General features: G+C 34.5%; 1 protein-coding gene across 10 annotated transcripts in view; it reads left to right on the top strand.

Moving 5' to 3' along the window:
* Fam172a (family with sequence similarity 172 member A) overlaps window positions 1-23343 on the top strand; it is a 348439-nt gene that overhangs the window by 63493 nt on the left and 261603 nt on the right. For all 10 annotated transcript variants that reach the window (XM_033767668.1, XM_010637189.3, XM_033767678.1 and 7 more), the window contains one exon: window positions 21364-21429. In XM_033767668.1, the coding sequence (XP_033623559.1) occupies window positions 21364-21429 (66 nt within the window). The remainder of the gene's footprint in view (window positions 1-21363; window positions 21430-23343) is intronic.

A 23343-nucleotide genomic window follows, 5' to 3' on the forward strand; every position in this document is an offset into this window, starting at 1 on the left:
TTAAGTGGTCATGCGTGGGTAGTCCCAGCTACTTGGGAGGCCAAGGCAGCAGAATCACCGGAACCCATGAGTTGGAGAGTAGCAGAATCTAAAATGCAAGGTTATATATTATATATCCTGAACAAATCAAAGGACTACTAAATGACGCATTTTATGTTCATGGAGAGGATGACACACTATTGTGAAGCTTTCATTTCTTCCTAATTTCTGTATAGCTTCACTGCAATCCTTGTCAGAGTTCCAGCAAGTTAACTTTTGGATATTGATAAACTGAATATGTATAGAGGAAGAACACCCCCAATAGCCAACAGAGCATTGAAGGAGAAAAACAAAGTCTAATAACTGATACTACCCACTTCAAGAAGTGTTATAAAGTTAAATAAGAATTGTGGAATTGGTGAAACAATAGTCCAGTAGATCAGTGAAACAGAACAGAGAGTACAGAAGTAGACCCACACAAAAGCAGTGAAGTGATCTTTGATAGAGCAGCAATGGCAATACAATGGGGCAAAGATAGTCTTTTCAGTACATTTGAATGGGCTAACTGGACATCAGCATACAAAACACATGAACCTAGCATAGACACTAGACTCTTCCCAAAATCTAACTCAAAATGGATTGTAAACCTAAGTGTTAAACATAAAAGTATGAAACTAGAAGATAATTTAGGAGAAAACCTGGATGACCTTGAGTGTGGTGGTGACGGGGGAAGACACAACACATGAAAGGACAGACGGGGCTGGACTTTATTAAAGTTAAAATCTGCTCTCTGAAAGATGATGTCAAGAGAATGAAAAGTTACTGACTGGAAGAAAATATTTGCAAAAGACACATCTGAAAAGAACAGTTATCCAAAATATATATTAAAAAACCCTCTCGAAGCTCAACAGTAACAACTCATTTTAGAAATGAGCCAAAGGCCTTAACAGACACTTCACTAAAGACGATTTTACAGATGGCAAATAAGCATATGAAGAGATGCTCTTATTTCATATGTCATCAGGGAAATGCAAATTAAAACAACAATGAAATGCCACTACATATCTATTAGAATGGCCAAGATCTAAAACACTGACACCACATGCTTGTCAGGATGTGGGACAATAGGAGCTCTCATTCATTGCTGGTGGCATTGAAATGGTTTAGCCACATTTGAAGGTAATTTGATATTTCTTATAAAGCTAATCATACTCTTACCATACAACCCAGTGGTCGTGCTTTTCAGTATTTAGCCAGAGGAGTTCAAAATTGTCCACATAATAAAAATCTGCATATGGTTATTTTTAACTGATTTATTCATATTTGCCAAAGCTTGAACACGTCCAAGATGTCTTTAAGGAGGGAAATGAATAAACTACAGTCTATCTGGATAATGAAATACTATTTAGTGCTAAAATAGAAATGATCTGTCATGCTATAAAAAGGCCAGAGTTCTCTTAAATGTATATTAGGAAATAAAGAAAGCTAATCTAAGAGGCCAGTGTGAGTCCAACTATTCTGTTTACAGGCCTGTCTATCATGAGGCTTACATCAGTGTTTGGTAAGGGATGGGTTGAATAGAGAAGAATAGGCAGAGAACTAAAGATTTTAAACAGTGAAAATGCTCTGTATGTACTCTAATGGTGACTATGTGTGGTTATTCATTTTTCTAAACCCACAGAATGTATGACAAGAGTGAATCCAAAGGTGGCTATGGGCTTTGGTGATTATGTTGTGTCAGTGTAGATTTATCAGTTATAACCAATGTACTGTCTAGTGAGAGTTGTTGAAAATTAAGGAGGCTCTGCATATGTGAGGGCAGGAGGTATACAGAAAATCTCTGTACCACTCCCCCCTCGATTTTCTTGTAAACCCAACTGGCTCCTAAAAAAAAAAAAAGGATTTAGAAAAAGGAATATTTTTTATGCAGTGCAGGGTTTTCTTCTATGTAATAATTTGAACATTTTAAATATAAGTACTCTTATTTAATACATATAATAAAATGCATTGATCAATAGATTGGTAATACACTGCTCATTAGATTACTAAACACTAATGTTTCCCAGAATACATTCACTCAGCACAGACATTTGATCTGCCCTTTCTCACCCTTGATAATCCTCCAAGATTTTGCTGCTGTGTTGAGAACCCGATATAAGCCTCAAACTTGGATTCTCTCTGAAGGTATAATGAGCTACCACCCCAGCCATTTGGCACATCACCCATGTTATTTTAGAAAAAAAAATGCCTTTTAGTGGAATGAGATTATTTTACTTTAGCAGTTTTCTATGTTATAAAGTTTAATTACAAGTTTAAATGAACAGAAGTAAATTTGTACCCATATGGCATTAAAGTATGTTAACTTTAGGGGAGAGAAATAATATGAATAATGCTTAGAGTTGTTTTTCTGTGCCAGAGACAAAAGCATAACATTCTTAAAATTGTATCTGCACTGAAATGTACCTGTCTAAGAAAGAATAATATGTTTTATGTTATTTGTTTTTCTTTTTTGAATCATGGTCAGTTTTAAAAGTAGAATGAGATTTGTAGCCTCATAATGATTTTACAGGCATCACAGTAGCTGGGAAAATAATCTATTGTGAATTTCCTACATGTCTATTGATGTCATTAAACACAAGCATATTGTATTTCAGAATCATTTAGTCATCCTCACTCTTGCTGACAGTTGGTGCATTAGTTCATGTTAAATGGAATATCTCTTTAAACTATTCTTGGCACTTCCCAGATTAGATGAATTATGAATTTGATTATTAAAATTAACCTTTTATGTTCATCTGGTATGTTGTTCTGAGCCAATGTCCTTTTGTACTAAATCCTTATTATTTTTGTGCACTGAGAAAAATCTTCATTCAGGTAGACAGTTAATGCAATGCACATTTTGCATGAAATGTTTTCAGTATATGTAATTTGTTTTTACATACAAATATTTTACAAATATATCTTGCATGAGCCAGAAAAAGGATAAGTATATTCTAAGTTTATGTATCCTTTTATTTCCTTCTTTCGTTCCTCATAACTGGTTAGCATTTTAGAAATAAGGTAAATAAAAACTAGATTAAATTGTCTTATTACCATAAAGGACGATATTTGGTTTCCAAAGTAAATGCTAATTGATAACCCCACACCTCTCAACCCATCTCTATGCTCTCTAGGTTTTCAAAACACTTTGTTCAATTAAAGGGAAAAGATTCTAAAAAATCATGTTTGGCTATTATGTTATAGGCAGATGGGCCTTCTCATTATGCTCTTTATTTTATTCCTCTCCATGAATTTGTCAGTTTTCCTTCTGATTTTTACAGCAGAAACTGCACAAATTGTACTTACTTTGTGTGTGTGCGTGTGTGAGTGTTTGTGTATGGGTGCGCATGTGCGCATACACAGTTCGGAATTTTTCTTTCAACCTTTCTGAACTTTTTGATCAGAAGAGTGGGAGTCTGCTTAATGTGCAGGGTGTATGGAATTTAGACAGAATTTTGGAAGTTAATTTATTCGCAGCGTATTTCAGGGTCAAATTAACAGTACTTGCAGTTACCTTAAAAATTAGTATAAATCATTCTTATAGGTTGATTTTGACATGTTTTACAATACAGAAAATTGTGTTTGACTTCTTTTTACAGATGGAGTTATCTGAGGCAGAGGGGAGGTGATTCCATAAGGTTATTGAATCTTAAGCTTATTTTTACACATTTAACTTTTTATGAGAGCTTTAACTGGTGTATCTTGAAGATCAGGTTTGTGAACATTTTTGCAGGCATGTATTAGGTTTCCAAATCTTAAAACTAAATGTAAATTTTGATGGCTAAGAAAAATTTAGACTGTGGTTTGTGAAAATATTATGTATATTTTTTGTTATTTAGGGTCCTGAAATAATCATCCTGAATACAGAATAACTGATTGAAACTACCTGGGGCTGCTTGGGAAGGTTGCTCAGTAGTTGTCATTACTCTCCACATCTGGGTTCTCGAACAGTTGTCTTCCTGCTGAGCTGGTGTGAAAATCAAGAGGGGGGCAGTCAGTGTGCAGATGAAATAGTTTGTTTGAACTGCACATCTTTGGGAGCCCCTCAACAAATTGGTCGAACAGCTTGTATTTAGTAAAAGTGGCTTGGTGGAAATACTAATGAAAAATAGAGCATACTGACAACAGGGAAGTAAAAGCAGCTAGTAGATTCACCTGGAAAATGGGAGGTGAAAGTTTTCGGGTTATATAGTGTCTTAAGTAAAGGGCTATATTACTTATTTCTTTACTTTTAATTATATGTCTTCCATGAGCAGATACCTGCCTCCCCTTTTTATTTAGCCCTTCCATATTGCTAGTGCCTGGATCAGTAGCTCATACATACCAGATTCTTAACAAATATTTGTCAATCGCTCGAAGTCCTTGGCAGACAGGAAGAACTAGGCTTCAGACAGAATAATACTATATTCACTATGATCAGATTAAAAGACTTTATATAGAGGGGTTAAGAATACTTTTTTTTGTTTTGCTTTCAATCCGGAAGGACAGTACTAAGTATCTCAAAGATCATAATTGCTTCTTAGATAATCATAAATTTATATTTTTATGACTGGTGAACATTTTCAAGGCATCATTTGTTTGAATATAAATATGAGTGAAATAGGAATATATAATTTTAGGGAAACAGTTTCTTTTCAAGGATGTAGAATAGTGTTACTATTGGAAGTCAGTTTGTTGTAAAAGCATTCAAGTAGATACCTGAATGCAGGATGATGGTTGAGATGTTGTGGGGGCTAGTGTAAAGATCTTTGCTTGGGTTCATGCATTACTGAGGATTTATTTGGGACACTTCGGTACACTGAGCAGTCCTACAAGTCTTAGAACTAATTGAACATTCTAGCTGTCTGCATTCATATACAAAATTGAGGTCATCAAGCACTGCAATATTTCTAAGTTTTAAAAGGCCTTGTTCTAACGATTTCATAAAGCATTGGCTTATTTACTATATGATTTTCAAAACTCATTATATATCCATAGAAAAAAATTTGCTTTTTTTTGTAAGGATAGAAACCTATTTACTACCTATTGTATGTAAGTATGTCTGTCTATGAGTGTCATGTGTGTGTCTGTATGGGTGATTGTAGGCCTACACAGACAGGTAGATTTAAGCATATAGAGTATATATATATATTACTAGATCAGAACTTTAACATCTTTCCTAATCAGTGATTGTTTCTGAATAATAAAAAATGATGTGGGCTTACTGTCTTGGCAAATAAGAAATGTTCCTGTAGTTGACAGAAAACAGTTAGTCTCCACATAGCTGATCATCTTCAAGTTCTGCTTCTATTTGAGGTAATGTATGTGAACAGAATGGAAGAGGGCCACAGTTTCTGTGACTTCTTTTCCAAATCACCACATACCCAGTAGGGTATTTCTCCCACAAGGCTTTTTAGTTTTAAGAAATTTAGACAGTGATGATCATTTGGGCACATGAGTACATGCATATAACATATCTTGATTATTTTCAGTCCTTTTACCCACCCCCTCTTTTTCTCCCAGCCCTTGCCACATCTCTGCGTGTCTACCTTCTATTTTTCTGCCATCTCTCCTTTATTTTTATTTGCATATTTATTTGTAATTTATGTTTCTCATATGAGGGAAAACCTGTTGTATTTAACTTTGGGAGTTTGGCTTATTTCACTTAGTGTGATGGTCTTGAATTCCATCTATTTTCCTGCAAATAACATGATTTAATGGTTCTCTGTGACTGAATAATAATCCATTTTGTACATTGACGTTTTGTATATCCACATTTCCTTTATCCATTCATCTGTTGATAGGCATCTAGGCTGTTTGCAGAACATAGCTATCATGAACTGTGCCACTATGGCCATATATAATATGATATCTTTCATTCTTTCTGGAATATACTCAAGAGAGATATAAGTGGATCAGGTAGTGTTTCCATTTTTAGTTTTTCTGAGAAATCTGCCTGTGTATTTCCATAGTGATTTATATTTGATTTTAAGGTTTAATCCAAGAGCTACCTTCCTGACATATTTAATATTAACTGTAAGCAAAATGTCTGGTGGATTTCTAGAACATATTCATCTTGCATAACTAAATCTGTATATCTGTTGAACTGCAGCTCATTTCTCCTCCCCCAGTCCCCAGCAATTAGCATTCTATCCCATTTCTGTGAGTTTAACTCTTAAATGACTTATTAAATGGAATTGTATATTTGTTCTTTTGTGATTGGCTTTTTCAGTTATCATTATGTCCTCCCTGTTCATTCATGTTGTCATATACAGTAGGATTTCCTTCTTTTTAGAGGCTGCCAGATATTCCATTGTGTGTGTATGCTACAGTTTCTTGGTCCACTAATCCAGTTATGGATACTTAGGTAATGTCCATATCTTGGCTATTGTGAATTATGCTGCAATGAATATGAGAATACAGGTATCCTCTTTGAGATTTTTATTTCAGATTTTTTTTTTTTTTTTGCATATACTGTACCCAGAAGTGAGATTGCTGGCTGATATGGTAATTTTATTTTTAACTTTTTGATGTACCACAATTTAATTTTTTTATATTTTCCGTATTGGCCATACCAGTTTTCCCATATCAACAGTGTACAAAGTTTTCAGTTTCTCTAATTGCCATAATTTGATAATATATATTTTGCTACAGTCCTTTTCAAATAATTTATAAAGATAATTTATTTTCATTTGCAATAAATGTTTTAATTTAAAAACAGATTTTCCATTTTTGAAACTTTTATAGTCATTATGTCATCTGATTCTTACAGGTCTGCATGTCATATTTTAAGAGTTATGGAAATTTTTAAAGAATTCACAGTACATTTGAGTTTGATCTTTATTGATCTTTATTGTCAAATTATTCTTTGCCAAGTAAGCCATTTATTTCCATTAAAAAGGAAATTCTTCATCTAGAAGTTCTTTAAAAAAGCGGTAATGCATAATTTTTGAAGATACACTTCAATAGAAATAACAAAACAGTAGTTTTTTATATCGGTGCTTTTATCAGCTTAATCAAAATATTTTATAGTACATGGTATGATTATTTTACTTTGAGTCTACCATGCAGGAGAGCAACAACAAACATGGGTGGAGTAATTCTGTTACGAGCTAGCAAATCTGTGGGTTTAATTTGAATTCACTGAAGATAGTGGACTTCGTTGATTCAAATTAATGAGGCATTTCTTTTAAAGTATTCTGTCACTGTGGGATTGCATACAGCTAGAACCGACAGTTGGAAACATGCTGAGTTAGGAAAACTTTAAAAAATCAGCTGTCTTTCTGGGCTAGTGGTAACGGCTGGTGAGGTATTCCAAAGCAAAATATCACAGAGAAAAATAGCTTTCAGAGATCAGTGATGTTACATATTATTTAAGGTAAAACTTTTCAGTTTGTTAGCCATCACTGAGCCAAAATATTAGGTATTAAATAATAAATACAGTATACTTTCTCATTCTAATAAGTCCTTTTCTTTATTGCGAAGTGATCTCCTTAATATGTATTGATTAAAGTAATACATTGCCCTTTGGAGATTATTTTATAAAATTGCATGGACATTACTGGCAGGTGGTTTGGTGATTTTATGTGAATTTTAGAAATATATTTGTTTCCTTTCAGATATTGTCTGGAATTAAGCCTATTCTTCTAATGTCTTTAATTGTATTAGAAATGAATAATTTATGCTCTTTTTCTCATACTTGAGAAAAAATTTATACTTCTGAATCTTAATTTAAACTCCAGTGCTTCTCCTTTTTTATATTGAAAGAGCAGACTGATAAAGATTATCATTTAACTTTATGAAAATTGTATTTTATTTTAGTAGAGCTCTATTCCTCTTTTTGGTTTATGTGATCAGCTTTCTGTCCCTGACAAAGTACCTGAGATAATCAACTATAAGGATATATTTTGGCTCATGGTTTCAGATGACTTCAGTCCATGATTGGTTGGCTCCATTGTTTCTGGCTTGGTGGTGAGGTGGGACATCATGGAGGGGAGTGAGTGACAGCACAGTTGCTCACCTCCTGGTTGCTGAGAAGCAAGGAAAGGGGAGGTATTCTAATACCATAGTCCTCAATCCTCTGTATCTGTGAGTTCTCCATCCACAGATTAACCAACTGTAGATAAAAAATATTCAGAAAGTGTGCTCATATTCAATATGTATGGACTTTTTCTGCCATCATTCCCAAAACATACAGTATAATATCCAGTTCCATAGTGTTTGCAGTATATAGGTAATGAAAAGATGATTCAAAGCACCCAAGAGAGGATGTGAGTAGGTTTTAACCTGCAATTTTTATATAAAGGACCTGAGCATCTGCAGACTTGGTATTGGTGGGTTGTCCTGGAACCAACCCTCCACCAAAACGGATGGACAACTTTATTAGCTAGAGGGATTTTATGGTTGCATGTGTGGGAAATATAAAGGTATTGAGTGCCTCAACAAATGCTTCTGCATTTAAGGTGTCCAAGAAATCAGTAGGAGGATGCATCAGTAGTTAGTTGGAAACATGTATTAAGTTTGGGGTTCTGGCAAGATTATTTAAGAATCTGGTTATTGAGAAGAAAGGCTGGGATATAAAATAAGGACTCTTCTTTAGAGCAGCTACAAGGAAAATATGAATTTACGTGATACAAAGCTGTTCTAAAGGCTGGGGATTTAGCTCAGTGGTGCCATTGCCTCACAAGCGCAAGGACCTGAGTTTGTTACCCAGTACCAAAAAAAAAAAGCTGTTCTAAATGAAGGACTGCTAGAATACACAGTAACACCTTGGAGAACGCTAATGGAAAGTCAAAGGAATGGTTTTATTTCAAAGACATGATAAAAAAGCAGTTAGTTCAAAATATTTTTTAAAGTTATAAAATGCACACACCAAGACTGAAGTATAAAAAGAGAAAAAATGGGGATGAGGTACAGATAATTTTAGTGAAGTTTAAGATGTGGCTCCTCTGACTTTAAAGGATATGCATCCAGGATAAATGTGCTTTAGTTCTAATTAGACAATTCATTGCCATTCAGATCATAGTCTCTTTAATGTAGAGGAGATGCTAGAAGAACCCTTTCATGATTAGCCAAGCTGACATTATTGAATATTAAACCTTAATTATTGAGAAAATTCATGTTTTTTTCCTTTTTCCTTCTCTCCCTTATTTCTGTCATTTCTTCTTCCTTCTCTCCCTTCTTCCATTCCTAGATCCCCTCTAGAAGGAAGTTGAATGGAATGAAGATGTGGGTACTCAGAATAAGAGGGAAAGGTGTTTAAATACTTAGGCACCTTATAGGCTGGATCTTTATTTTAGATGGTTTTTAGGCCCCAGAAAATATTTTTGTACCTTTAATTTTCATGGGATTCAATAAATAATGCTTAATACTACACATTTTTCTTAATGCATATTTTGATTAGTAATTAAATATTTAAAATGGTTGATTAAACTATGATAGATCCACACACAACAGAATGATATGGCCAGTAAAAAAAAAGAAGGAAGAAAATATTGCTGTGAGGGTAGTTACCTCAATAAATTTTTAGGTGATAAAGTAAAGAAATAATTAGTGTGCTGTAAGAAAGAGGGGATAATAAGAGTAATTATGGAACACAGCGTGTTTAGCGTACTATCTTCTTTGGGTGGCGGTGGGGGGGCGGTAAGTGTCCCTTATCACCTTCCCTTCCTGGGCTTTTTCAGAATGAGTAAGGCTGTTTGCATATGTTTAATTGATCCATAATAGCTGTAAACATATTGCTTTACTGACTCTCCCATTTGGCCTACAAAATTCTTTCCTGTAAGTCTATGTGTGTGTGGTATGTGCGCGCTCTCTCTCTCTCTCTCTCTTTCTCTTTCTCTCTCTCTCTTTTTATTTTGGTACCAGGGATCAAACTCAGGTCCTTGCATTTGTGAGGAAGGTGGCAGCACCACTGAGCTAGATCCCAGGCCCTACTCTCTTTTTTAATAAAAGAAAATATACTTTTATTCAGTTACATTGGCTCAAAGAAACACAAGAAACATACCTAAGATTTCCTCTGGCGTACAGTGAGGCGAAACAATGGAGGAGGACAAGGATGGGGCAAGACTTGTCAATGTGTTATATTGTTTATATTTTTAAATCGTAGGAATGTTTTCAGTACAAAAGTTAACTTTAAAAAGTTATTTGTCATGGTTATTAACTGTGGAGTGCCACATGTCTGTAAGCACTGCTAATTAATTTTTTTCACTAACTAGTTGTTTAACTAGTTAGTTGTAACTATATATTATGAATCTACAGTGTGGTTGATAGTATAATAAAGTAGTAGTGTGTGTGTGTGTGTGTGTGTGTGTGTGTGTGTGTGTGTGTGCTTGAAATACTTCAGTCCAGGTTCTGGACTTGAGGGTTGGTGTTGAGAAGTCTGCTGTGATTCTGATGATTCTGATGGGCTTTCCTTTTTTTTGTGATTTGTTTCTTTTCTCTTGCTGCTTGTAACATTTTGTTTTTCTGTTTGATTTCTGGAATCTTAACTATTATATGCCTAGGTATACGTTGTTTTTTTATCATGATTAGTTGAAGTCCTCTGTGACCCACTTACCTGTATGTAAAATTCTTTCCCCCTATTTGGAAAGTTTTCTGCCATTACTTGTGTGAACAGGCTTTTTATATTGTTCTGGCTATCTCCTATTTTTTCATTCTTTCATTTTATTCTTTAATTTTCATTTTATTCTTTTTTGCATTATTAAGCAGTTTCTGGATTGATTTCTCATGTTCCTTTATTATTTTTAAGAAATCTCTGTTTTCATTATTATTAACCACAATCCTGTCTTCTGTATCTGATATTATGTCCTCATATTGGCTTATTCTGCTGCATATATTTTCATTGGAGTTTTACATTTCCTCAATATCTGTTTGAATTTGTTTAATGGATTCCATTTCTTTCCCACGTTGGGTGTTCATGGATTCTGTCATGTTTCCAAATTCTTGGTTTTTTTTGTTTGTTTGTTTGTTTTTTTAATCTGTATCTGTATTAGAGTCACTAAGCATCTTTTTTATTCTGGTCACCATCTCTGTAGTTATCTGGGAAATCATTTCTGTTTTAATTTTGTCTGGAGCCTTGTTCATCTCTTTTTTTTACTTCCCTGTATACCAGTTCAGGGAATCCAGGTGGTTGACTATCAAATTGTTCCATCTCGTTGCCCCATGGATTTGCCTTTGGTGAGCTAGACATCTGGGTTTGCATCTTGTTTATGTGTCTTCTCATTTATATTTTTTTAATGAGGTTTTTGGTTTAATTCTTGGGCTAATAATTCTATATTGCTTATTGCCATTAGCTTTATTGCTAGTATTTATTTCCCTTAGGGAATAACTACTCAGAGGTGTCTGCCAGGTAAAGCTGGTTCTGATTATTGAAGGTCTAATGATCTTTATGCAATCTTGGTTTTGGTATGCCAGGAAGGGCAGCTGACTAGAACAATCACATCACCTTGACTAAAGTAGTATAGTTAGCATCAACAATAGCATCAAACACCCCTCAGAAAATGACAAATTATGGTGACTATTATTGTTACCTTTAACTGCATAAACTAGACTTGTGGTTATATTTGAAAACGAAAGAAAAACCAGAAATATGTTTGCAATAAATAACATCTTAAGCACAGTGAATTTACCCTCCTGGAAGAAGACATTGATGGAGCTTAGTCGGGGGGGGGATAAAGAAATAAGAGAGGAAAAGGTTAGAAGTTGGGCCAGAGGACACAGGAAAATCATGTAAACTTTGCGAAACTGGTAAAAACAGGAGGAAAAGAGAGCAGGAAAGAGCAAAAACATGAACAGAACAAACTAACGGCAACAGGAAAACTAGAAACTGTATTCATGCTCTTATAGAAATAAGAATAATCAAGAAAAAATAAAACAGGAGAAAACAGGAACAAGAAAGGAGAGAAATAAAGAAGAATAAAGGAGAAGAAAAGAAAGGAAGAGGGAGAGAGAGAAAAGGAGGAAGGGAAGGAGGGAGAGAGAGAGAAGGAAAGGAAAAGAGTCCTCTTTAAAGTGTCTCTGTGCTGTCATCAGTAGACAGTGTTGGCAGCAGCATGCAGATCCAAGCCTCTTATTCTCAGTGAGCCAGCTGTACTCCACTGAGATTTAGGCTGGTTTCTGCTTCTGAGGCTGGAATTGAGCACCTGACTTTCTGTGGGTTTGAACTCTGCACAATTGTGCTGCAAGTTTGGGTCCCCACTCCCCCACAGCAAGTCAGTATTCCCATAGGAAGTGCTGATGCTAACCACTGTAGTCTGCTATGTCTTCATTATAGTGACGCGCTTCACTGTTGGTGGGCTTCAGTTTTCAACAATAAGCTTTGGAGAGGCCCTCTCTCTGCTGCCCACCACTGTACCATCTTCTTAAGCTCTGAACAGTGGTCTTTCTTCTGTTTGCTGTTATCTGGATCTGGCCATTACTTGTGGATGGGCCTGCTGGTGGTGGCCCACATGAAGATGGTCCCTCCAGTGGTGGCAAACCTTGAGATTTTTTGAGTAGTACAGAACATTTATAAAATGCCCTTGAATTTGAAGTTGTCTTTTTTTGTTGTTGTTGTGGGAGGATTAGTTTTGGACTTTAGTTATGGTCTTCTTTATTCCAAGCAAGCATGATTTCAAGAGCACATAATTTTGGTTAGTTTCATTGTTGGTGATATCTTCCAGGTGCCAGTGTAAAGTCATTATTAGCTTTTTCTCTGTAAATACGTAATTTTGGGAATGATATTTGAGAGTATGAAAATTTTAACCATTATGTTTCACATCCATTGGTGATTTTCTAACTTAAGCTTTTTTTCTTTCTGTATTAGTTACTCTATATATAAGAAGGCACTGTCTTAGCAATATATAGGTTCCTCAAAAAACTAAAAACTACTGTATGCTTCAACAATCCCACTCTCAGGTATATGTCCAAACAAAATAAGAGAAATCTGTACTCCCATGTTCACTGAAGCATTATTTGTAACAGCTAAGAAATAAAAACAGTGTAAATGTCCATTGGCTGATGAATCTATAAAGAAAATATGGTATATATACACAATAGAATACTATTCAGCCAGTAAAAAGAATGAAATCTTACCATTCTTGACAACATGTATGGAAGTGGAGATCTTTATGTTAAGGAAAATAAACTTGCCATAGAAAGACATTTATTGCATGGTCTTACTCATATGTAGGAACTAAAGAAGTTGAACTCATAGAACAGTAGAGTATAATAGTGCTTACCAGAGGTCAGGAAAGAATACAGGGTCATTTGGGATGGGGAAGGGTTTATGAGTGGCTACTAAGTTATAGCCAAGAGCAAGAAATTCTGGTGTGATATTGTAAATTAGGGTTAGTACAAAAACCAGTAATGCATTGTTCATTTGAAAAATCTAGAGGAAAATTTTGAAAGCTTATATATATATATATATATATATATATATATATATATATATGTATGTATGTATGTATATATCAGATTTATATATTATATCACACACACACTGAGAAAAAGGCCACAAAACCAACATGAAACAAATACAGTACATAAGAATAACTTGTGAGAGGTTAGATGAGTTAAAAAGATGGAGTAAAGGCTTCACTTGCATCTTTGAACTTTTCAAGAGTAGAGAAGCATTAATGTTAGAATAAAGTGTTCTAAACACTCATGCTAAAACTGTAAGAATGTCACTAGAGGAACAGATGTAGAGTATATAATGTTTTTACCAGAGAGGCAGGTATTAAAAAAAACCAACAACCTTATAATACTAAAAGATAAGATAAACCAGGTCTATGGTACAGGACTGTACTCCCAGCTGCTAAGGATGCTGAGGTGAGAGGATAGCTTGGGTCCAGGAGTTCAAAACCAGCTTGGATATCATAGAAAAACCCTATTTTGGGGAAAACACAAAAGTAGGAAAAGCAAGATAAGAAGGTACAAAATGTAATGAAGGTAATATCCAATTACAATAAACTTCCCAGGATAAATTCAAAATAAACAAAAATCTTTGCTTGTGCTATAAAAAATACTCATCTAATACATGAGTATGGTAGAGTAAAAAGTAAGCCTAATTATGCATATAGGTTTTATTTTTAATCAAATGTTGATGTTTTAGCTAGGTATGGCGGCCACCCTTGTAATTATAGCTAATTGGGAGGTTAGAGCAGGAAGAATACAAAGTGGAGGCCAAACTTGAAAACTTAGCAAGACCCTGCCTCAAAATATAATTTTGGAAAGGTTTACAAAAAAGTGATAAAGCAGTTGCCTAGCATGCACAAGGCCCTGGATTCTATCCCCAGTACTACAGGCATGCATACATACATGCATTCATAAACATTTTTTAAAAGCCTGGCATAGCTGTGGTGCATAGCTGTAATTCAGGTGCCCTGAGAAACTGAGTCAGGAGAATAATAAGTTCAAACTCAGCCTGGGGAACTGAGCAATTTAGCAAGACCCCAAATTAAAAAAAAAAAAAAAAGGGCTGGGGGGACAGTTTTGTGCAAAAGCTCTGGATTCTGTCCTCAGTACAAAATGTTGATGTTTTCCAAGAATATTATACTGTGCCCAATTCTGTTGAACCATAAATTGTTCAGCCCTGAAGATAGAGATTACACTGTGTCAGTATTCCTGTCACATTGCAAAACAAGTCATTGTTCAAAGCTAGACTCTCCTCCTGATTGAATTTTGTCTGTTTGGGAATGAATAAGACTGGCTTCTGAAAGGTGTCAGATTTTCTAATGTTATTTTTATCAATAAACATAGTGAAACCAACACAGAATATTAATAAAGGTTGTGTCAAAAGCATAAGTTTTTCTCCAAAATATTATTAAACTCCTTACATAGTGAGAGCACATTATCAAACTTTATTTTTTTGATACACTTGTGATAAATTAGATTTCTTGTACTGGCTCCTTTTGGCTTGTGAAACTGGGCTTTCTAAGAAAATGGGTGATAAATCAGATTTCTTATACACACTTCTCTTGGCTTGCAAAACCTGGGTTTTCTAAGCAAATGAATAATGTTAAAAGAAGACGCTTAGATAAAACTAAACTGTTCTCTACTGTTTTAGAAGTATCTAAAGATTATATACAGAATTATTTTAAGCACCGTACTCAGAGTAAATTTATATTAATTAGCAATTACTAAATTTCATTCTATCGATTTAAGCTAGATTTTTCCCAAGTTCGAATCCAGTACCCCCCCCACAAAAAATTGTTTCTTTTAGCAAAACCCTCTCTCTCAAAAAAAAGAAAAAAAAAAAGTGGGACATGGATAGCCATGTCACTCAGTGAGAAGGCCTTGTGTTCAATCCTCAGTACCACACATGCAGAAAAGAATTGTTTCTGCCTGGCATGGTGGCGCATACCTGTAATCCCAGCCCTTGGGAGGCTGAGGCAGGAGGATCACTGAGTTCGACCCCAGCCTGGGCTACATAGTGTGTACCAGGTCAGTCTCAACTACATCCTGAGACCCTGTCTCAAAAAAAGAATTGCTTCTTTTAAAATTATTTAAATGTTTTTAAATTCTTTTAAATTATTAAAAAAGTTTAAATGTTTCAATTTTTACTATTTCATTTTTTATTTTGCTCATATAGTTTAGTGAATCTGATTTCTGAGATTTTCACAGAATTTCATAGATATGTTTCATTCTTTTTGGTTGAGTTCATCTTCCACCCAAAGTCGGAATTCTCTTAACATGTAGGTATCTTCCCTAGGGATGGATGTTACTGATGATATACAGATATCGATGTTTTATGTTTTGGGCTGAACTTCTTTCTCTCCAAATTAGTCTAATATAATTTTTTTTGTCTTACAGAGTTAATAAAGTTGTGAAATAAAAATTGTTATTGCTGTGAATCAGTTGGGCAAAATTTACCATTACCAATGATAGCTTTTCTTTAGTGTAAGAAAGAAAAAAACGCTTGACTATCAAGTAATAAACTTTAAAAGTTTATTTAAAATATTTATATTCATTCTCTTCTCATCTTCTAGTCATAGTTTTTGTCATATTTCCCATTTTATCTCTGAAATTCAGTCTCAAAGGTACCTAAAGTACCTTCTAGCAGGCTTCATAGTGTCACCCTTATCTACTCTCTGGAATTGTAATCTGCTAGCATCATTTCAGTGCTGTCATTGGAGAAAGGGGATATGTGTTGGCTTCTTATTTAATTAAGGTCCAGAAGTCATGTTGAAATGAAGAGGTACATGATGAGCACACAGCAAATGTTTAGTAAATGTCATCTAATTCATTAGTGGGCATTTTTTTTTTAATCAGTATCCAACAGTTTATTCTATGAGTATCTCCTCTGGTTTAGATTCATTTAATTTTATTTCTATGGCTGCTTCTTCAGAATCAAAAGAAATCCTTGAAAATTACCAGACATAGTCAATGTAAGCTTCCAGTGTTTCTTCCAGGTATCACTAGGTCTCCTCACAGGTAGCACCAAGTTCTATAGAAGAGTTTTTGTTTTGTTTTGTTTTCAGTTTCTCCCTGTTCTTGCAAATGGCTGTTAGGGTTTGGGTCTGGATGTCCCCCAAAGCCTCATTCGGTCAGAGGTGGCTGAATCTGGAGTGTGTGATGCTGGCATTAAGGTCGTGTGATCACTAAACCAGTATAGTGAGCGAGTGGTTTTTCATCGCCCTAATCCCAGTAGTCTGGATGGGATATAAGAGGCAGAAAGTCAAGGGGAAGGTCTCTTGTTGCTTTTTGTTGTCTTCTGCTGCCCCTTGTTGTCTTCTGTTCCTCTTGTTACCTTTGCAGCCTTGTGTACGCCATGTTGTTTCTCCTCTGCGATGCCCGTTTGCCATCCCTGCCTTGGAGCCAGCTGATTGTGGACTGAAACCTCTAGGAACTGTAAGCCACATAAACCCCTTCCCCTTTAAATATGGGTGTCCGGTGTTTTGTCTCAGAAAGGAGAGAAAAGTCACTCATTTCACTTACCTATAAGCTATGATCACCAAATACTTTGTTGCTCTTTTTATTTGAATAAACTTATTTATCAGATCAATGAAGAATAAGACAAATTTAAAAAAATATTTCACATTCCTTTCTTATGTTTTAAAATGTAAATCCGTACTTCTGTATAGTTTCTTTCTGAAATGACATCTTTTAACATTTCTTGGAAGGCAGGTGTAACAGGATAAATTTTTCCTCAAATTTTGTCTAAAAGTCTTTCTTCACTTTTGAAGGATACATTTGGGGGGTTCAGAATTTTAGGTATGTACTTTTTTGTTTGTTTTTCCTTTCAACACTGAGATTTCACTCTGCTCTCCTGTTGCCTGCATGCCTTTCAAAGAGAAGTCTGTTGTAGTTTTTGCCCGTGTCCCCTTAGCTAAGTTCTCTTCACACCCTTCTTCTGGCTTCTTTCCAGATCTTCTTTTCATCTTTGGTTTTCTGCAGTTTGAATATGATATAGCTATATGTAGGGTTCTTTTTGTGTGTGTGCATTTATCTTGGTTGACATTCTCTCTACTTCCCGGATCTAGTAATTTGTGTTGTCATTAATTTTGGAAATTTTCTAGGCATTATAGCATCAAATAGTTCCTGTTTCCTTTTTTCTTCTCCTTATATTCTCATTGTGTAAAACTTTCACCTTTTGGAATTGTCCCACATTTCTCTCATATTTTGTTTTTACATTTTATTTTTCTCTTTTTCCCATCAAGTTTTTTGGTACATTTTAGCTATATGGTGTGATGACATTCATCATTGGGAATTTCTTCCTTTACATAATATATCTTGGTTCTTATTTTTTCCTTTCCCCTGCCCTCTCTTCACTCCCTCTACCTATTTACAAAGACTTTGTTTCCATTTGTTTTCTATTGACGCTCAGTGATGCTTTTCTTAGCCATGACCATGGAAGACCTCCTTCATTTCTGTTAATGTTTTTTTATCTTACATTTCCTTTTGATTATTAGAATTTCCATGTTTCTGCTTATATTAACCCATCTATTGTTGTATATTGCCCCCTTTTTCCAGTAATGCTATTAGTACATTAATCATATTTGTTTTAAATTCTCAGTGTGACAATTCTAATATCTTTAGTCTGAGTCTGATTCTGATGCTTGGTTTGTCTTTTCAGACTGGAGAGTTTTGGTTAGGTTTGGTTTGGTTTTTGCTTTTTAGCCTAACTGGTAATTTTTTGCTAAAAGTTCGACATGATACATCAGGCAAATGGAAACGAGACAGGTAGATAGGTCCCTAGCGTCAGGCTTAGGGTTAGGAAGTGTTTACTGTGACTGCAGCTGGGTTGTCTGAAGCTGACGTTTCCTCTAGTGCCCCCTTTTTATATTCTCCTGTTGTCTTTGAGTTTTTCTTCTTGTGTCAAATTAGGTGTTTCTTTTCCTGTCAGGTCAGTCAGGCTCTGGTAATCTTCCTGGTGGTAATGCTTTATTAAGAAAGTATGAGGATTATTTTTATAATAATAGAAATATGAGGAGTAATACGTATATTTTTGTTTGGTTTGGTGTGTTTTTGTTTTTATTTTTTGGTACTAGGGATCGAACTCGGGACCTTGCGCTTGTGAGGCAGGGGCAGTGCCACTGAGCTAAACCCCCATCCCGAGAAGTATATTTTAAAATTGTTACTTTTCCCCTCCTCTTCCAGAAGCAGGAGAGGGTTTACTATAGGTTTCACCATGAGAATCTAGTAGGGCCCATTGAGGTAACACAAAATTTTATACCACCCATTTTTTTTTTTTTTAAGCCTGGGCACCCTCCTAGTTTTTAATGCTTAAAATAGTCCAAACTGATCCTCTAGCACTTAACCCATTCCAGTTTAAATACTTCTAGTTTAATGTAGCCTTCAACTGAGGCTTCTTCTCCTGGGCTTTCTTTTCCAGAGCTGCGAGCCTGTCTCTGCAGTTTTCAGGGAAGCAGTTGTCCTATGTCCTCAGTTCACTGATATATCTAAGAAGAGTTACTGGCTTTCAGTTTGTTCATCATTTTTCTTTTTGTGAGGCCAAGAGTAACTGCTTTGAGGCCCTTTATACATTGGATTGGAAACTAGAAGTTCTCATGTTTCTTATTAGGAGAAAGATACAATTTTAGAGCACACTTAGTCTCTGAAACCCTTAATTTTTCATCTTTGAACACAGCTTCCAGTGAATATTTGAACAAAGATGACACACTGACAGTAATACTTTTCTCATCTCCCTTTTGAAATTAAGTTTTCATTTTTTCTAAATGCAGACTGCAATCCTGTGCAATCTGGAAGGCAGTGAATGAATCCTTGATGCCTCTTCATAAGCCTTGATTCAGCAATTAGAAAAGACTTAAAATTGGAAGTACTTATCTCCCTCAAAAAATGTAGCCGAGCGGACAGTTAGGATAATTCAAATCCCATTTTAAAGCACCTTTAATGTGCCTGACATAGTCCTGTGTATGGAGAGAGAAATACAGATAAGACACTAAATTATAGTATTGTAGGACTCACTGGGCAATAAACAGGTAAGTGATACCGAGTTAGATGATACTCAGTCATGCCCAGAAGAAGGAACGTGGGGGTGGGACACTTTGTGTCCTCCAGGGTTGAGGGTGAGGTAAGGTAAGTTGCCTGAAACAGATGAAGTGATTTATCTCTGGGTGGAGGACTAAGGCAGAAAAGAATATTCTACGGGGAGAAAACTGCCTAGAAGGTACATGGCTTAGTCTGTGATTGTTTTTCATCTGTATTCAGGAAATGGAGAAAAAAGTATCTTTCCAAGTTAGATAGTGTTTCTCCTAGTCTTATTGGATTTATGATATTAATTGCTTTAATATATTATAGTTTTCAGAATAGAACACTTGCTTTATATGGCAAATATAAGCAGTTCTTGAATTCTTTGTTTTTTATTGTCTTGTAGTATAAAATTTGAGAAATAACCATGGTTTTTTAGTTCATACTAATAAAAGATTTGAACTGCCAAAACATTTTTTTCCCCTCCAATTAAATTTGTTAAATATTTTACATAGTGGAATAAGGCAGTTGAATTTGAGTTAAGCTTGATTAGTTTTGTTGTTGCTTTACCTGTAAGGATTATAATTTCTAGGAAGTTTTCAGAAAGGTTAAGACACTCATTTTAGGTAATTTCATTTAATTAAGCCACTTCACTTGAAGTGACAAACCATAATGTGACTTCCAACCTATTTTGGGGTATAAACTTACATATTTATAGTTTACTCTTTCAAGTTTACGGTACCACTACCTTCCAGTAAGAGAACAGTGAACATAACTTAAACTACTTCATTTAAAGAAATTGAATACAGGATACTATCAGATTAATATGTAGCAGATTATTACCTAGTTTTAATGTAATGTCATAGCTTCTGAAATTACCATTTTCAAGTGAGATATGCTGTTCAAACATACGTATAAATACTGTTTCTAAGGGGAAATGATGTAATACATATACATAGAAGAATTTTGGGCCTCCTTGAAAAATGCTAGATAAAAAAATCTATTTTAGGTTAACGTGAAAGCAATTGGAATCTTAATTTTCTTAAAAAATGATCTTTTGGTGTTGTTTCATAAAATTTGACTTTTACTTACATTGCTGCTAAAATTTTTCTCTGAAACAGCTTTGACAAGGTAACTAAGGACATTTGAGAGAATAGAAGTACTCCTCAAACTAAGCATTCAAACTATCTATTAAATATTTGCTCTTATTTCAAACATCCCGTTCCTTACTTGGCTGAATCCTTTTTACATTGCATTTCTCTGACACATGTGCTTCTGTAATTTTCCACCCTTAAGGACTTCTGTAATTAGATTGGGTCCATACTGATAATCAGGACAATCTTCCCATTTTAAGATCATTAACCTTCATCATATGCACAGCCCTGTTTACCATGTTATGCTATGTATTCATAGGTTTCAGCAGCTGGAGCATGAATATCTTTGAGGAGATCATGTTTATACCTTCCATTAATATACTATTTACTGGTTCCTGGCTTTTCTGTGTCAATGCCCTTTCTCTGCCTATAATACTTGACACATTTTCCTCCTTGATACAGTGAATACAAAAGAATTGTGGCGATTCAGACTCCCATAAGAATTATATTAGATAAAAGATCCGTAGGGAAATTACAAGGGAAGCAGATTCTAAAAAACATGGAAGAAAGAAAAGATGCTTTTAGAGTAGTAGTCCTATCCAAAGGAGACAGTCTTGTACGTTCTTTCAAGTTTACAATAATTGGCCCTAATCTTTGCTGCCAAAGTCCATAATTATTCACACAGCAACTGGAAGTAAACCATTACAAGTAATTAGTGAGGAATCTCTTAATGCAGTATCAAAACTTTCCAAATGATTAGACATTCACTTTGAGCAATAACTTGCAATACTTTACCAAAATTTACATCCATTTTGATAATGTATGATCTTGCATCTTAATGTGTTACTTTTTTCCTACTTAGATCATCACCAAGTATGTATATGAGCTCCTGGAAAAGGACTGTAATTTGAAAAAAGTCACTATTCCAGTAAGTCCAGTTTTTTTTTTAATGTTTATTTCAAGTAAAATGTTTTATTTTGAAAATGTTGACACAAATAAAAGACTTATCTTTTCCTTTATCCTTTTTTCTTTTCAGTGGAGTAAGTTATTTTTATTTATGTATTTGAAGTAAACAAGGACATTTTTTTCTTGCATTGGACATTCACTGTTTAAATATTTCTTGATTTTTAAAAAATGTTTTATTTCTATACATGATATGTTTCCTCTAAACATACTCAATTTCATTTCTGGTACTTGCTATATGTAGCACTGCTCCAGACCTTTTTAGCAGAACACTTATCTTGAAATTTTGTGCATTTTGTAGTTTTGGAGTGAAAAGCTGAGATTTGTTTACAGACTCAAATACAAAAAAAAACAAAACCCCTTTTACTTTAATTTAAAACATGAAATATTAAGCTTTCAAAAGAAAAACTAGTAATCTTATGTGTGAAATGATGTTTGGACTGCATTAGATGGTCTTTGCTGTTCCTGGTAACACTGTATGGTATATAAGAACTTGGAAGGTTTGTTGAAAGTAATCTATTTAATTCACAAAATTTGTGCATTGCAGGTAATTTCATTTGCATGAATTTTGCAGAAGAATTTTAAAATTCCTTAGGTAATGATATTCTGTTACAAATTGGGGAGTTTGAGGGTTTCTTAACAAAGTTGATTTCATAGTTCAATTTTAAACTTCTATTTTTACATTTAATTTTCTATAGGTAACCCTCTATGCTAGGTCACATCGTTAGTCATTCACTGAACCCTTCATTTCAACGGAAGTTTATTCGTAGGTCTTCTAGGTTCTGGACACTCCGAGTGCTGTGAATATTAGTGAATAAAACATTATTCTGTACAGTAGCCCAACCTGAACTTTATTTGGAATCTTTCTTTCCTTTAAAAATCCATGAAAGCCAAGGTTTTAGTAATTTTTGGGAAGGAGCATGCCAGTTGTTTGGATTGAAACTTCTTGTTTTTGTTTTGACTTTTGATCTAGTGTCTTTATAAAAGCAATATACCTTGTAAAGGTGCAAGATCCCAATGATAAATGCAACTGTATTGTTTGCTTTAAATGTATCGATAAACTTAATGGGAAACAAACAAAGAGACTGTGCATTCACTTAGGTCTTCTGGAAAGCCAAGGTACAGTTCTGTCACTTTGTCCAGTCTTCCTTCCTTTTTTTTTTTTTTTTTTTTGAGTTTCTGAAGAATAATATTTAAGATACAACATTACAACATACTCAACAGTAAGTCCTCTAGGATATTTCTACTTCCAGTGAACCCTAAAGCTTGCTTCAATCTCTAGACTTCCAGTATAGTTTACAAGATAATTGGCTTTGTAGATCACGTTACATGATTAAATTGTATTATCTTTAGTGAAAACCTGAGATTAATTAGAGGACTTTTTTTATAATTTCTTTATTATCCTAAATTTAGTCTTATGCTAATTAACATATGGAGAGATTTATATTAGGTGAGAACTAAAAAAAAGCACTATGTCCATTTTTGGTAATAAAGACTCCCCTATTTTATAAACTCAAAAAAATCAAATTAATCTCTCTCTCAAATGATCACATAGTTTAAATAATTCCAAAAATTTTCCTCAATAACTATTATGTTTTTTCCAAATTATCCTAAATCCAAGACTTAACAGCGTGTTTTTTAAAAAAGACATTCTAAACTATTTAAAAAAGACCCCCTGTCCACTTTTTTAGTTGATAGCACTTTGTGGAAGCCCATGATTTGATAGTAAAGATCATAATCGTGTCTTAGTTTTGCTCTATACTGAGCATAAACTGGATAAAATGTTCTCTATTATAGTATTGCATACCTATATAGAATATTGAATACATTAATTATCAACACATTCAATACAGCTTTTTTCAATTTATGCATGTCTCAT

This window comes from Fukomys damarensis, unplaced genomic scaffold (genome assembly GCF_012274545.1).
Source record: "Fukomys damarensis isolate Sample0158 unplaced genomic scaffold, DMR_v1.0_HiC HiC_scaffold_3, whole genome shotgun sequence".
Taxonomy (NCBI): Eukaryota; Metazoa; Chordata; class Mammalia; order Rodentia; family Bathyergidae; genus Fukomys; species Fukomys damarensis.